The 17056-nt window shown below is 37.4% G+C and overlaps 1 protein-coding gene across 1 annotated transcript in view; it reads right to left on the reverse strand.

The window, feature by feature from the left end:
- Nucleotides 1–7057: 7057 nt before the first annotated feature.
- The window catches only part of c1ql4b (complement C1q like 4b), a 45295-nt gene continuing 35296 nt past the window's right edge, over nucleotides 7058–17056 (reverse strand). The window contains exon 3 of the mRNA XM_088337190.1: nucleotides 7058–8727. Coding sequence (XP_088193316.1) covers nucleotides 8548–8727 — 180 coding nt within the window. The 3' untranslated portion in view covers nucleotides 7058–8547. The remainder of the gene's footprint in view (nucleotides 8728–17056) is intronic.

Raw genomic sequence — 17056 nt, forward strand, 5'->3', positions numbered from 1 at the left:
ACTTTCTTGTCTTAGTTAAAAGCCTCACTGAAGCGTTTCCTACCAGTTGCAGGTTCTTGATGCTGGACTTTGGGAGTCCGGAAAGCAGTACATTAAAGTAATCTAGACAGCGTAGGGCAAACTTTTGCTATGTTGCAAAATGGAAAAAAAGCTGTTCAAGTAATATGGACGGATGAGGGAGAAATGAAATTATTTGCATTTATATAGCGCTTTTTCAAGTCAATGAAGACTTCCCAAAGTAATGTGTTTCACATTTACCCATTCACACACACTCACACACCAATAGCAGCCATGCAAGGTGCCAACCTGCTTATTGGGGGCATTAGGGGTTCAGTGTCTTACCCAAGGACACTTCGACATGTAACATGTAATTAACCATAATGGAAATTTATATTATTATTATTATTAATAATAATATTATTATTTATTAATTGTCGATTTGTGTATTATTTGTTATTGCAACATCCATTGCAGCCTGGTCATCCTGGAAGGGGGATTACCGCAGTCCCTTCTCAAGGTTTCTTCATTTTCCTCATGTTGAGGTTTTTGAGTTTTTCCTTGCCCTCATGTAGGTTTTAGATCAAGGGATGGTGTTATAATAGTCTCTGGTTTGCAATAACCTGTGCAGTCCTTTGAGACTCTTTGTGATTAAGGGCTATACAAATAAAAATGACTTGACTTGACTTGTTATTTTGTTTTCTTACAACTGCACAGTTGATGAACACTAAAAGAGATTTAATCTTAGTATAGGAAAAATATTGAGAAAAAAAATCTTACAATCCTGAATAATAATCAAATTTTAATTGTGAGTCTCCAGAAGATTTCTACCACCTGGCTAAAACAAGTTTGACACCCCTTAGTTAAATACATAAAAAAACAAGTGGCTGTCTTTGGAAATGTAATGCAAATTGATGAAACAGCATGTTGTGTGTGTGTGTCCCCCCCGTTTTGCTAACTGGCGTGCTTCAATCTCCAAAAGCTGGGTGAGGTAACTATTTGCGTCCCTTATTTTCTTTTCCTCCTTGGGTAGGCAATTGTGGCTTTTGCTTTGTGCTTTTTACTGCATGTCTCGTGGTTGATATATTATTGTTCGACTAGCTCCCTGTTAGCAAGGCTTCCAGTTTGTTTTAGTCCAGGTTATCCCCCTTAGCAGCCGGCTAGCCTGCTGTGTCCTTTAATTTACTCTCCATGTTTGTTTCCGTATTCCCTTTTTGTCGTTGGCTCCCGGTTAGCCTGGCTGCTTATTGCATGCTTTTGTTCAGCCAGCCTGGCTGAACTCTTTTTAGCAGCTGGGTAGCCTGCCGCGTCCATTGGTTTATTCTCAGCTGGGTCAGCACCCGTTAGATCTCCGTGTGATATTTCTGCCAGTTAGCCCCTTTTGGGCTGCTCTCCGCAAAAACTACCAAAACTTGTCTTAAAACACTCCTAACCCCTTCGACTAATCAACACTTAAACCAATCGGGTGCTGGTGATCTTCACATCTTCAAAGACTAGACAGGCTGTCTTTAAAATGCATTAACTCATAAAAAAATTGGAATATTAGATATATATTGATTTTGTGCAAAAAAAAAAGATGTACTGTTTTCTCACTTCATGCACGTTTTAGAATTTGGGAATACCTTTAAGTATCAAAATGAGTTTAATCGTTGCAGAATGTATCTATATTTGACAAATGTGCTATATCTACCAGTTGAGTTACATTCAAAACATACATAGCCTTCGATTATCAGAAACATTCATAACATGAAACTTGGACTAAAAAATGGTGACAGCATCTAGACCAGTCTGATTACTTTCAGCCCACTGACCTTTTTACTTCTCATTTATTCAAGGCTCGAGTTCACTCTTGTGTGTTTGTGTGCCCATAGCTTAGCTAATTTGTAAGCGTTCAAAGACAACATTAAAAATTGGAGAACAACTGGTATTCCTCACATTCTGCATGTGTGTGTGCTTGTTTGAGGGAACGAGAGCGAGAGAGGCCTATTGATTATTTTAATCCGTCTATTTGTGAGTCTGTGATCCTCTCGGATCGGCCTGCCACAGAGGGATTGCTAATGGGCCTGAACGCTTCCCTCCTCAACCCTCACTCCCTGTCCAATTAACTTAACGCTGGAATCTGCGAGGGGTAGCATTGGGATTCACTGAGAGGAGGGTGAGGGATGACAGCACCTCCATTTCCAACAGCTCAAAAAGCTCTCGTTTGCACCACATTCAAACCTTGCCAACGATCCTACTCAGCGTCAATTTTTATTAAAGATCGACCTTTTTAAAGTTTTTTTGATATTCGTAATTGTTTTCTAATAAGAAAACCTATCCATTCTATATATATGTCTGTCTGTCTGTCTGTCTGTCTGTCTGTCTGTCTGTCTATCTATCTATCTATCTATGTATCTATCTATCTATCTATCTATCTATCTATCTATCTATCTATCTATCTATCTATCTATCTATCTATCTATCTATCTATCTATCTATCTATCTATCTATCTATCTATCTATCTATCTATCTATCCACCAACCGACCGACAGTATGAAAGAATGATCTCTATTTTCATTATACAGTTGTACAACAAAATTGGAGGGCTTCTCCTTCCAGTGCAAGAAGCTATATATAAAGAGGCCAGCTAGCTGCACGCAAGCATCGGGGATCCTCAGATTGAGCCAGGTCTCCATGAATATTAAAATACAAGAGTTACTACCCAACGTCAAAAAAACAACAATGCCTAGCACATCCCTCTTTCATTAACATTTACATTTGAAAAAAATTGTGTAGAGCCTTGACAACATTAAACCAAATCTGGTGACCCATCCAGTATGGCCAACTGTATAGATACGGTTATGCGCATGATGTCACAGGAAAACTATCAATAGTAGTTGTTATATAGCTACTCTTACCTTCGAGAAAGGTCACACTTGCTTCGTAAATTTTCTTCACTTTTTTGGTGCTATTACTTTTCCCAACAAACTTAAAGATCAACTACCAACAGAAAATGTCCAAGGCAAGGAAAGCCGGCACCATGGACTGGATAAAATCCACTTTAGTAAAATTCCCAGGTTTTATAAATGTATTGTTGCTAGAGAGTAAGGAGAAGGATAGGGGGAAAAAAACCTCAGAAACTGCTAAATTTACTCTATATCGTGATCATTTTTAAATGGACAAACAAATGACTGTTATAGTTGTTATTAATTGAAGCGTCCAAAGATATTCCCTCATATAACCTTTGGCTTCAACTTGTCAAACTTTTTTCTTTTTGCTTGATTTTTAAATTATGTGATGTTTTCTTTAAACATGCATGAAAAAATGAATCAATACATGTGAGAAAAGAATATATGTATTGAGCAGATAGCTGCTCACGTCACATGCAAACATTTGTTTTAAACTGCAACTTCATTATTTTGTTTGTTTGATCTTAAACGTAAAATGTTCATTTGTTTTTAATGGCATTCCCTTCTACACACAGATTGTGAGGACATCTTAATACTTGAATTTAAAACTACAAAAATAATAATAAAAACAAGTACGATATCTTTCAAAGAATACGACGTGTTCTCCAAACACTTTCTCCTTTTTTAAAACAAAAAATAAGTGCAAATACTACATTATCTACCAGTTGGTAGCTTAACTTTCAGAAGTGCAAAAATAAAACAAGTTTTCTTTAAATGTACTTTATTATCATTTCTCATGTTATTCAAGTGTCCAGAATGTCATGTTCAACCAAGCGTTTAAAGCACAGTAACAACAATGGACGCACCCACAAGATGGAATGTTCGTGTATTTGTATTAACTCTCACCAGGAAACAATTCACAGCCACTGTCACGCTATCAAGCTTCATTTGGTTTCATTGATAACTGAATTTACATTGAATCAATTGAACACATTAGCATATTATATTTCTTGATGCAAATTCCAAATATGACATGCTCCTCTTGTTTGGCAGACATTTTCTTTCCTTTTTGTGCATGGAGGCCCGATCTTACAATATGAAGAAATATGTATGATCAAATAAATGCCATTAAAATAAATGAACACATAACCGTAAAAACATCACGTAATACGTAAATGAATGAAATGTATATATGTATTTTGTCGGGTATTTTGTTGTGTATTTTGTCATGTATAATTGTCGAGTATTTTGTTGTGTATTTTGTGATTTATTTTTACATGTGTTTGTCGTGTGTGTTTTCATTTTTTTATTTCTGTATTTATTTTGTCGTGTGTTTTGTCGTGTATCTTGTAATTTTTTGTCATGTATTTGCCATTTATTTATTAGGTTGTCATTTATTTCTGTATTATTTTGTCTTATATTTTGTCATGCAATTTTTTGTGTACTTAGTATTTTTTTTATTTCTGTATTAATTTTTTTGTGTATTTTGTCATGTATTTTTTGCGTATTTTGTCGGGGGGGTTTCATTTATTTTTTCGGGTATTTTATTGTGTATTTTGTCGTGTATCTTGTAAATTATTTGTTCATGTATTAGTCGTGTATTTTGTCCTTTATTTCTGTATTTATTTTTTATCGTATGTTTTTATTGTATTTTGTCATGTATTTTGGCATGTATTCTGTCACGTATTTTGCCATGTACAGCCCTGTAATTTAGTTTGTCATGTATTTTGTTGTGTATTTTTTCATTAATTAATCTAGGTATTTGTTTTGTTATGTACTATGTCATGTATTTTGTCGTGTATTTTGTCGTTTAAACTTGCATGTATTTTGTTGGACATTTGGTTATTTATTTCGTAATTTTCAAAATTTTAAAATTGACTGACCTTTTCACCTATTGGTTGATTATTGGTTAATGAATAGGCTGTAGGTAAAAAGTTCAGTAAATTTGACCGGCCCCTTATTTGAATAACATTTAGTTTTGAAAAACGCATCAAAATACACAACAAAATACCAAAAAAAGACATATTACATACCAAAATAAATGTAACAGAAATGCATAAGAATATGAATAAATTGTGTTTATATGATATAGCTAGGTACTATGTGATTTATGTGTTCATCTTTTTGTATGGCAAAAATTTGTGGGTATTTATTTATACTGTACATTTTTCATATATATGGCATGATTGGTCCTCCATACTTTTGGACATCTATAACTGTAACTTTCAAAGTTTCACTCGAAATGTCAAACAACACCACTGCAGACGAAATCCTGCAAAATCCGAAACCGGTCTCATGCACGACAAATGAATGAGAAACAAAGCATAAGGCACAGAAACTCGCATATGAAACATGTAAATCAGTCACTTACGTCTGAAAAATCAATGTACTTAAATACATTCACAAATGAAATAGGTAGTCGAGTGGTCACCTTGGAAAAAAGACTGCGACCGATACCATTTTTAGCTTAGCATAAAGCAAATTTAACACAAATTGTGTTTAAAGCTCCAGCAGGACAACTACGAGAAACACTGTTTTGAATTTTCAATCTTATTTTGGATTGATTTTTGTGTGAAACGTTGCACAACAAGAAGGCCCTCGGTTAATATATATGTTATATACAAATAATCGCTATTACAACCTGAACAATTCTAACCTTTCACTATATTTGTTTTTTTTTTTCCATTTGTTTTTTTGAGGTTTGGCATGATCTAGCCAATCACTTTACCTAAAGAAAAAGCGGAAAAAAAAGGTCAAACTAAACGTAATCATTAGGCATGGCATCATATTCGTACATACATATTCATACATATATATATATATATATATATATATATATATATATATATATATATATATATATATATATATATATAATTTTTTTTTTTTAATTATTTTTTTTTTTTTTAAACACAATATATTGATATTTTTGGGAATGTTTGAACCTCACTTCTTCACCTTTGTATCTGCAATACACCTTTAATCACTGCAAAAATATCCTTGTTCGGTTCACAGATAACTATACCTATATCTTGGAGTGATTTTATATTATACTCATTTTTTCTCATTTTTAAATAAAAAACTAAACTATAATTATTTTTTCTGCATATAATTCTGTTAAAGTATTTTTTTCTTTGAATTCAGGATAGACAAGCACTGAAACAAGGTGTCGTACTGGTGCCAATAAAGCCTAGATTTAAAGGGACAGTGTGTATTATGTAACGCCTCTAAGTGGTAAAATATAAATTTCACTGATTAAAAAAACCATATTGACATATTTAACTAATATCAAAAATTCGTAAACTATCACATAAAGAAGAAAACACCAGAAGGTAGAGGAATTTGCATTTGTTTAACATACAATGAAGCTCAGCAAGAGGGAGCTGACATAATTGTCCATCATCTTGCTGCTACGGTTACCCAAACAGAACAAAAATCTCACAAGAACCTGGGCGGGAAAAAAAAAAAAAAGGAAGAAAAATGCAGTTTGTATTCTTCCTTGTGCCTTTACAATACAGCAACATCTTGTGGTCAAATAATACACACGGTCCAGTATCAGTATATATATATATATATATATATATATATATATATATATATATATATATATATATATATATATATATATATATATTAGGGTGGTCCTTATTTTTCGACTTTTAAAATTTCATGCTCTGACCCCTTGTTCCAATATATACAAAACGTAATTAGGCAAAGTTTCATCAAAATCAAAGGATATTTAGAGGTCGCTCAAGGCCTCTGAAATTTTGGTATGAAAAATAAGGATTTTTCGCACATTATATCAGACCTAGTGTACAAAGTTACTTGTAACTTTTCTTGTGTTACAATTATAAGCAATGGACTGAAATTGGATGTTCTAAAACGCCGTACACATAGGGTTAAGATTTCCGTTTTTTCTCGAAAATTGCCAAAATTTTACCATTTTGGGAAATTACAAAGTCGTTGAGCTACCTCTAAATATTATCCAAATTGTTCAAAATTGCACACAGTGTGTTTTTATCGATATAAGAACATATGCGGGGGGTCAGAGCCCAATATTTCCCAAAAAAAAATTTCGACCCCCATTAAGGACCACCCTAATATATATATATATATATATATATATATATATATATATATATATATATGTGTGTGTGTGTGTGTGTGTGTGTGTGTGTGTGTGTATATATCTCGATGAAAACTTAAGAACAAAGTATCGGATTATGCGTGGAAAAAAAGTGGTTACAGAACATCCCTACTTAAAATGTCTGTCAAATCACATATAATTTGGATAATTTTTATAGTAATAATCTAAAAGTAATAATCTACCATTAGAAAAAATTTTACTCTGAAATCATTTGTACTTATTTTACGAAAAGTCTCCCTCAATTTTTAAACTTTTTTTGCAGTGTTAATGATGATGCATGGTCAAATATTTTCAATATAGGATGGAAACATATACACATACTACACCATCATGACCAGATTCAGTCAGACACATTATCTGCTACAATCAGTGTTGGGACTAACGCATTACAAAGGAACGCAACTACTTTTAATGAAACGCTACTTTTGTTATTATTTAGTGTGTTACTACCTTACTCTGCTACTTTATAAATGTGCATACATAATTATAATGTCCTGATTGATGAGTACTTTTACTTTGCTTACGTCGTCACGTATATTATTTGATCCAATTCAATCTCTGAAGGATGTTTATCGTTACCTAGAAAATACAACCAAATACAGTTATGGTGGCACTATCTCAAGCACAGTATGAATGGGCTGAATGTCTCCTCATGTAGATATTCTCCCTACTGTACATACTCGTACCTAAGACTTAATTGTAACTATAAGATAATCTACTGAAATCGGGGCAATAGCATATATGTGCATAGTTGTTTGTGTGTCACAACTAACGTATGTTAGGCAAAGCGTTGGGAAGGGGGCTAGGCTTACACAGGAACTACAAACTCACGGGAATGTTGTAAAATTGTTTTTTCAATACACAATGCCTGGAGAAAAAAAAGACATCTTGTACTGTACCCAGAAATAGAGAATGGGATCTTTGAAGCCCAGAGACAATATGGATATGGAGTGTCTTGGGTGAAATATGAAGGATTCACTGCTTCTACAGGTTAGTGTACACATTTTCTTATATTTCTTCAAACATGTGGCTATTTTAAATCAGTTGTAGGAGGTCGCCTTCTATGCAAGTACATATGGTAATTTGTAACTAGATAGTTAGTCTCAGAGTAACACACTCCTTTTTGGTGTCAGTAATAAGTAGTAAGGGGTTACTGAATTACTTTTTAAATAAAGTAACTAGTATCTGTAGTTTTTTTTCCAGTCACACACCCAACACTGTACAATAATAATATTTCCTTTTTTTCTGATATATGATCATGGCTGAAAATGGATCTGCTAACACACATACACTTATGATGGTTGTCAATCTTATCTTAATTCAATTGTTCGGTGTGCCGTGTGTGCGTTTCTGTGTGCGTCTGCGCAAAAGACACCGTTCGTCGCACAGAATTACAACTAACCATGTGTTTGTCTGAGGTAAATGTTAACAGATGAAAATACAATTATATATTCATTTGCTAGAAACTGCCGTCAAAATGAGGCCCCGTGGGAGGCGGAGCCTAAAGGGGCGTGTCAGTCCGGGTAGATGAGGAAACCGGAGAAGGTGCTGTATTTGTTAGTGTTGCCGCCGTGGACTTTTCCGCCGTCCAGTTGCACGCAGACTTCATCGCCAACATCAAGATGCAAGATAACGCTATTGGAAGCGTAGTCGTAATTCTGGTCCGCGTCTTGGGCGATGGCGCTCGCCCTCACCTGAGGAAATAGAGGGGGGAGGGAATCAGAGGTCAGATCGGTGTAAAAGCCCAACACAGGCGGGTACTAAAGCTCGAACCAGGTCAGAGCAGACCAATTCACTCGATTTGCAGGACCGAGCCCGAATCAAACTCGAAATTTAATATTTTATTTGTGAGGACTCGGGAGGAGGAGAGGTGATGTATTATAACAAATTAAAGTCTGTAGAGCATTCAATATTAGGTCAGCATTCTCATTTACATATGGGGGAGGGCCACACAGACATGAATTGTCCCTGCTCCCCCTCCAATTTTCCTTTCTCTCCCCCTCCTGCCCCAGCTAGAATCCAATATTGAAAAATCTCATCTGAGTTCATGCACAAGCAAAACTTGTACCTGCAATTTCATATTTTTTAATTCAATTATTCGCAGTATTTGAATTATCTGGTATCAACTGGGTGTGAGATTTGGTATTGCTCGTTTATGAAACAAAGGACATTCCAGGTTGCCTTGACAACCCCAGGAGGCCGGAGAGAGCGACGGGGAAGCAGACTACAGGGAAACAAGCCGCTTCACTCCTCGCAATTCAGTTCGTAAGTGGCCAGAGAGAGCCAGCAGCAAGAAAGGCTGGCTTGCAAGAAACCAACAGTTCTGTTGGGGCAAGCAAGCATGCCAGGATCAAGAAAATTCTGCTTACAGAAAAGTCTCTTGTAGAAAGAAACTAAAAGTTCTGTTTTGAGCAAGCCAGCCAGCCAGGTTTCAACAAGCAGCAAGATATAGATAGGCCAGTAGATAGCATCAGAAAGTCTTGCTTAGCCCCTCGAGACAAAGAACCTGCGGACGGGCCAGCCACCCACCACAGCTTCAACGCCGTGCAGTGGTTCTGGTCCAGATCGGGGCATCAAGCCTTGAGGATTCCTCGCTGAAACCTTGAAACCGGCCTCCTCAACATCGTCACATCGTCGCACCGAAACCAAAGTTCTTCTAATGGTTACGGGATTAGTGTGTTTAAAGGGGGGTATAGAGAGAATAGATTCAATTACAATTAATCTGCCTTAAATTCTAATCACAGTAAAATTTGTTTTCCTGTCTGAATGGTGCCAGCTAAGATTCCAACTCCTATCTTTCTTTTTTTCCCCACTTTTTTCTTTTGTTTTCTTTTAAGTTTCTTCTGTAGATGATAAGTAAAGAAAGTTATTTAAATCCGAGAGTGGGTTTCTTGATTAAGGTATGTTGAACTCTCAAAAATAGGTTAAGAATTCAATTAAAATTGCAGTGTAGCCAATCCTTCAGAATCAGGAGTGACCAACCCAGTCCTCGAAAGCTGCATATCCTGCATGTTTTTGGAGTTATTCTGCTCCAATACAGGTGATTCCGAACCTTTGGACCATTATTAAGCTTCCACAAAGCTTGCTAACAACCTCCAATACGCGACTCTCGAGGACCAGGTTGGCCACCCCTGCTTCAGATTAACTAAATAGGTTTTTCATCCGTTTTCCTGTTCAAATCATCTAAAACGTGCTGTGTTACAATTAAAGCAAAACGAGTCTAAAAAGGACTAACCTCGCCTTTTCAGTTTAACTGGTCAAGTAATCATTTGTTCATATAATTTACTCACCACCCCAATCTGGTACTAGTGTAACAAAATCTAAGTTCCACAAGACTGTGTAAACATTTGTATCTTTTATATTGCCATAAAAGTAGTACGCCCCCAAAAATCTAGCGTGGCACTTTGAGAGAGAGAGAGAGAGAGAGAGAGACAGAGACAGAGAGACATAGCATGAAGAGTTTTTTTTAAATATATGTTTTTCTTTTTTAGATAAATGCGTTAAATGTTCAAGAGAGAATTCCCAGCCTGACCCAAACATAATATTGGACATTTTAGGCCCTTAGGCTCAGGCTTGGGCCTAAAGGAGCTGTATGGAATTTGAAATTTGGTTAACCTCTCCTGCCATCTCCAGGCTTTTATCATAATTGAAGCCTCAATCAGCTCATTCATGATGCGCGTGCAAATATGTGCATTTCTTAGACCCACTCAAATAAAGTCTTCCTTTGTCATCTTTCTTGGGGTTTAGGTTAGCGTTAGGACTGTATTTCACATTTTTCATGCCACACTAACAAATACAAAAAAAAAAAAACTGCAGGGACGGACATGACGTTACTCTCCAGCACTCCCCCAAGTCCCCTTTTCTTGCACCTAATGTGTTCTGCCCCATACATAAAAAATAAGATAAAAGCAAATAGGCCTAGTGGAAAAAAAAGCATAAGAGCTCTTTAAACTCAGTTGGGCATTGTAAACGCATACTTCTTAAAGAATATATTTATCTTTTTAAGATCTTAGCTCTGGAGGGAAGGAGGATCAAGGTCGTAAAACTGAAAAAAAAAACACATGCTTGATCTAGTGTCACAAAACAACACAAACTTGAAAGATAACAATGTTTTTTAACTGCAAACTGTAAAACATTTACGCTCGAGCATTTTGCAATTTTTACAGGCGATAGAAGCCAGGCTGCTCCATCTCTATCAAGGAATCCTTGATATAACTTGATATAGCTTCATTTAAGTAGTATTCCTGTCCTTTATGAAATAAACAAATAAATAAATAAAGTTAAAAATACATTGCTGGAGTCAGGTCACAGAACACGTTTCAAATTGACTAGCCAAAACATTTGGTACACATGCACAACTAATGAATAGGGTTTTATGCAATTTGGTTATATTGTTAAAGGAGCTGAATGGAATTTGGAATTTTTTTACTCGCGGCCACCCTCTCAGCCTCTCCTGGCTTGTGTCATCATTGCAGCCTTTGTCAAGCTCCCTTGACTGTACTTGAAGCAAGCAGCTTTTTACCTTCACCATTTTCATGCTACACTAATAAATAGAGACAAAAACAAAAACGCATGGACGAGCATGAAGTCACACTGAGAGCGACCCCCCCCCCCATTCATCCACCGCCCCGAACAGCTTTGCTAATAACACAATAAAAGCAGATAGGCACTTTGGTGAAAAAATATTAGGGCTTGATCACCTCAGTTGGGCATTGTTTGCAGATACTTAATCGAGAAAATATTCTACATTCAACTTTGTAAGGACACCTCAAATCACGCACCCCACCTTTAATGGTAAATGGAAAAGGGTCTGCATTTATATAGTGCTTTAGATCAGAGAATGGTGTAATAATAGTCTGTGGTTTACAATAATCTGTGATATATGCAGCCCTTTGAGACTCCATGTGATCAAGGGTGTCACAAATAAACATGACTTGACTTGACTAGACTTTTGAAGTTACTGAAAACCTCCGTAAGCACTTTACAATGTGCTTCACACTTACCCTTTCACAGACACACACACACACTGATAGCGGCGATAGCCATGCAAGGCATCTACCTGCTTTTAGGGGAATTAGGGGTATATATTATATTTTTATTACGGTATATATTTATACTAACAAAATAACGTAACTGAACCAACCACATTTTAAGGATCATTTTCCCTATTTTACTTTATTTGTATTTGATATAAAATATGAACAATAATATTTTGTTTTCTTTATTTCTTTTTTTTTCTTTTTTTTCCTTTTTCTTTTATTTTTTTATCTTTTTTATCTGTTTTCTTTCTTTTTTTTCTTTTCTTTCTTTGCAAAAGGCTGGGCAAAAATTGTAGAAAAACTTTGCAGTTTGTCCAAGTTGACACTTTGAAGTTTTTAATCTTCTGTGTTTTTTAGCACTCATTTTGATTGCACAACACCAGGGGTCTTCAACGTGTTGCCCGAATATTTTTTTCAAAATGTTCTTTTTTAATTAAAAAAATAAAATAAGATATAATTGTTTTTTATGATTTGGCTTCTATTTGACTTGAAAATAACCTTAAAGGGACTGTGTGTATTATTTGACCACTAGATGTTGCTGTAATATGCAGTGCCAAGGTCTGTAATGTGGTGCCTGTGGCCACCAGGTCAGGTAACCCCCTAAGATCATCGGAGTAGCCCGCGGACAGGTTTGGAAATTAGCTCACCAGTAATGGGTCATTGCGATTTTCTGGTAAATTTGATTTCTAATTGAACTGTTACAACCTGGTAATGACATAGTAACAACAGAGGGTTGACATAAGTGGTCATTTTAGAAATGTATTTTCGATCAGTAACGAAAAGTAGCTCCCAGCTTCAACAAGTATGGTGATCCCTGCACAAAACAATCCAGTGAGAGCTGGTAGTCAAATAACACACACTGTCCCTTTAAAAACAGGTGTGATTATCTTTGGTACTCTTTAATGTCTGTCCAAAAAGGAGGTGATTGAATTTGAAGAAAAGTTAGAAGAAATAAAAAATAAATTAAACACGTGAAAAAAATGGTAAAATACATCTTCATGATGTGCAATGAATTTCCATAAAGAAATAACGACATCGGTCAGACAGTTGAGCAACTCAGTTGAAATCTTCTTCAAAAAAATCAATCAATTGCAAGGTTTTCATCCTGGTCTTCAAAACACTCAAGCGCCAAATAACAGATGATGGCGGAACGTGTTTACACAACCGCTAACACACGTCATCTAATGATGTCTCGGTGAGCCACAGAGACTTTCATTACGGCTCACGTGAAAGCTCCTCCATGAATCAGACACGTTTCCTCCAAGGATTTATTTGAACACATTTGAAGGAGGGGGGAATTGTCACCGTGATGGGTGCATTCATTATGCTAATGGTCGTTGCTCATTTCATCTTACTCGCTAAGCAAATCTGTTTATAATGAATTGCACAGACGTCGGGTGAGGTTCGTGCCCTTCGAACAAACCACCGACGGAAAATATAACCGCGTTATTATTAATGGCTGAATTTATGACGCTACAACTACTACATCTTTTGTTCTGACTGCAAAATATATTTTATCTATACAGTTATCCCTCCCTGTATCTCCGTCTAGATACTTCACGGATTTTCGCTGTGCTTTGTTGCTCAGCAGCAAACACACAGCAAATGCTATCATGGGGGCAGGTCGCCGAGGACTGTTGCATGTGTTAAGTGGGCGTGACCTTCTGTGCACAAGTCTGATAGGTTGGTGCATGCTGTCAGTCAAAAAGCCGTGCGGGGGCACAAGTCAATGGATCCACCCACCCGAAACAAACTGCCAAGTATGTATTTCAGCTAGAATTATTGCAACGTGTTACATTGAAAAGAAATTCCTCAGTAATATCGGAAACTCAGAAAAGCGCAAAGCAAGGATGATCACCAGCAGGGGCTCTGTGAATTGTGCTCAGGTCCGGGAAGACACTGAGGCGACGTGGGGAGAGAAAGCAATTACGGCTGCTGCATATACACCTACACTGTATGTATCTATATTCATTTATTTATATTTGGGGAGGTTGCTTCTTTATGAATATTGAGTATATTGTATATTGAGAATGTTAAGTTTTAACTATCTATCTTTTCTTTGCAATGGGGAGAAAAAAAACCATGTCCGATTGCCTGTTATGTCAAAATAGTTACTCATTCAATAAAATTTTAAAAATTGTTTCACTTTTGTCGTCTTACAGAAAAAATATAATTTTCCATTATCAAACATTTTTGAAAAGGCGCCGGGTGGCCACTTGAGGGCACCAAAGATCTGCTTGTTGCAGACCCTAAGACTAACCTATAGGGAACTGACAATATTATATGTCATCTTGCTGCTACAGGTTCCTAAAAACCTCAAAAAGGCTTGTCAAAAAAAGCATTCATTTTTGGTTGAACTCAACCAAAGCCCGCTAACCTTTTTTAAAAACGATAGCTACTTTTTATTACTAATTAGTGGAAAGAGCACCCAGTTTGATATTTATTATTGTGTGATTATTATTTCGAAGTATGTTTTTGATATGTGGTTACAATATCATTACCAGGTCAATTATTAGAATTAGGGTTACAGGGACTCAGTAAACCACTAAAAATAATCAGTTTACTAGAAAATCACAATGAACCAGCATTGGTGAGATATTTTTTTGAACAGGTCTGCGGGCACCTCAGCTGTTATTACTACGTTGGAGAGCGCTAAACTACACAATACAGCATCATCTAGTAGTCAAATATTACAGTGTCCTTTCAAGAATACGAATCACAGCTAATTGGACATTTTTCAAAAATATCACCAGTCCCCTGCATTAAAGCATGTGATTTTAATGAATGCAAATTAGATCCCTTTATTCCCTCTTGCTTTTCTTAATTTAATAAATCCCTGATGAAACATTTGAACAGTGAACGCCGTCCTTTCAGGAATATCACGATCTCACAATCATTCCAAATTGTCACACAATTGGTCAGCGCCGGGAAGGGAAAGCTGAAATTGAAATGGCAGCGTATTTATTTGCAGTCCCTTCCAACCGTCCGCCTGTCAGCCAGCAACTCAGCTGAGAAGAGTATCAGGGGAGTTGTAGCGTTCAAGCATGTAGACAGATGTTGGATGTACAAAATGTCAGAATCTCTTTCCTTCTCTGCTTCTCCAAAAACCCATTAGGCCTTCTTGGGGGAATTGTTATGTCCCTTCCCTCGCAAAACAATCTTCCGGACAAAACAAGAGAAAAAAAAAAAGGCAACCCCATATTTTGTGCAGCGCACTTCATTGAAAAGAATAGGGAAACAATTGAGAGCGGAGTAACACACCATGTTGTAACGTCAGTTCAGTTACAACATTTTAATTATAACGCATTACAGTACTCGTTACGTGAGAATTGAACTGCAAAAAAAAATTAACGAATGAAAAAGGACCAAATTTCTTTTACCTTAAATGTTGTGCTAAAGTTTGCTTCATTGATTTCAATGATCGTGTTTAAGCCACACCCACTCCCCACGCACTGCTTACCATTCGTTACTGGTGACACACAACCAAATATGCGCATATAAACTGACTTCCAAGTTTCAGTATTTTATTTTATAGTGGTAGATATGGCTTAGATGTGGGTATATACGGTAGGGAGAATGTCAGAATATCTGTTGGGGGAAATTACACGATGTGCTATGGGCTAGAAACCATACAGTGGGACCTCGCTACTTTGCAGTTCCACATTCGCGGGTTCAGAGCTACGCGGGTCTAAAAAATAATAATAAAAAATAAAAAAATAATATATATTTATTTTTTAAGCATTTTTGAAGGGGCGTCGCTACTTCGCAGATTTTCTGTCACAATCACCCGGATCGCGAACACCTGTGTTCAGGATTTGGCGCCAACAGCCAGGACAGCTGATTGGCGCACCCTGTACATTTAAATCCCCAGCTTCCGGTAACACTTTGTCCGATTGTACCATGCGATCTATTGCCATCTGCTCAGAAAGCCCGTACCTCTGACTCTTTGCCTGCCTCCTGTTTTTCTACCTGATCTCCGTTGCCGACCCCTTTCCGAATTTGCCTACGACCTGCCCTGCCCGCCTGACTCCTGATCTCTCTTCCGAACACAACGACGCCCTTCTTCTCCAGCCCCAACCAACAACACGACGACTACGCCTGTCCACGACCATTCCCGCCAAGCCTTCACCCGCCTGTCAAGTCTCGACAATCCGTCAAACAACGGATGGAAGATTCACGTCTTGTCAATCCTTCCTTCCAATAAAAACCAAGAAACGAGTGCAAGTGATCTCAGTTTTCTTTCCGTCCCGCCTGACAGAACAATCGGACCACATCATGAGATCAGCGCACGTTTCTCCGAAGGAAGAACCAAGCAACTCGGAGCCTCCTTCCGCTCTACAACGGCTACAATGGACCGAGAGCGCCATACAGAAATCTGCAAGTGACGTCGCCACGCTTCTTCAACAAGTCCAACAGCAACAAGGTCTTCTGCAACAGCAACAACACCTCTTACTACAGAACCACCAGCAAGTAGCAAGCCTGTCTGAGCAGCTGTCAAAATTACTGACGTCACCATTTCCGCATTCCGTAAACCTGTCTCCGAGCCCTCAAACAACCCCGCCGAGTCTTCCTTTGCCTACCTCGCATGTCTCCGAAGCAGCAGAACCCCATGTGGGCGCACCCGGAAAGTTTTGCGGTGACCCTACCCAAGTCCGTGCCTTCCTCGTAAACTGTCGACTCATTTTTGATCTCCAACCCCGAAATTTTCGATCCGAGGGAACCAAGGTAGCGTTCGTCATTAACCACATAACTGGGAGAGCTCGGCTTTGGGGAACCGCTGAGTTTGAACGAGGATCGGTGGCATGTTCCTCGTTTGCATTAATCTCCCATGAGATCCTTAAAGTATTTGATACTGGGTCTGCCTCGTCTGACGCATCCCGCTCACTGCTTAACATTAGCCAAGAAAAACGTTCGGTCGCCGATTACTCCATTGACTTCAGAACACTCGCTAGCCAGAGTAATTGGAATGAGGAAGCGTTAGTGG

This window comes from Urocampus carinirostris, chromosome 6, assembly GCF_059441175.1.
Source record: "Urocampus carinirostris isolate Australia breed hairy pipefish chromosome 6, RoL_Ucar_1.0, whole genome shotgun sequence".
Lineage (NCBI taxonomy): Eukaryota > Metazoa > Chordata > Actinopteri > Syngnathiformes > Syngnathidae > Urocampus > Urocampus carinirostris.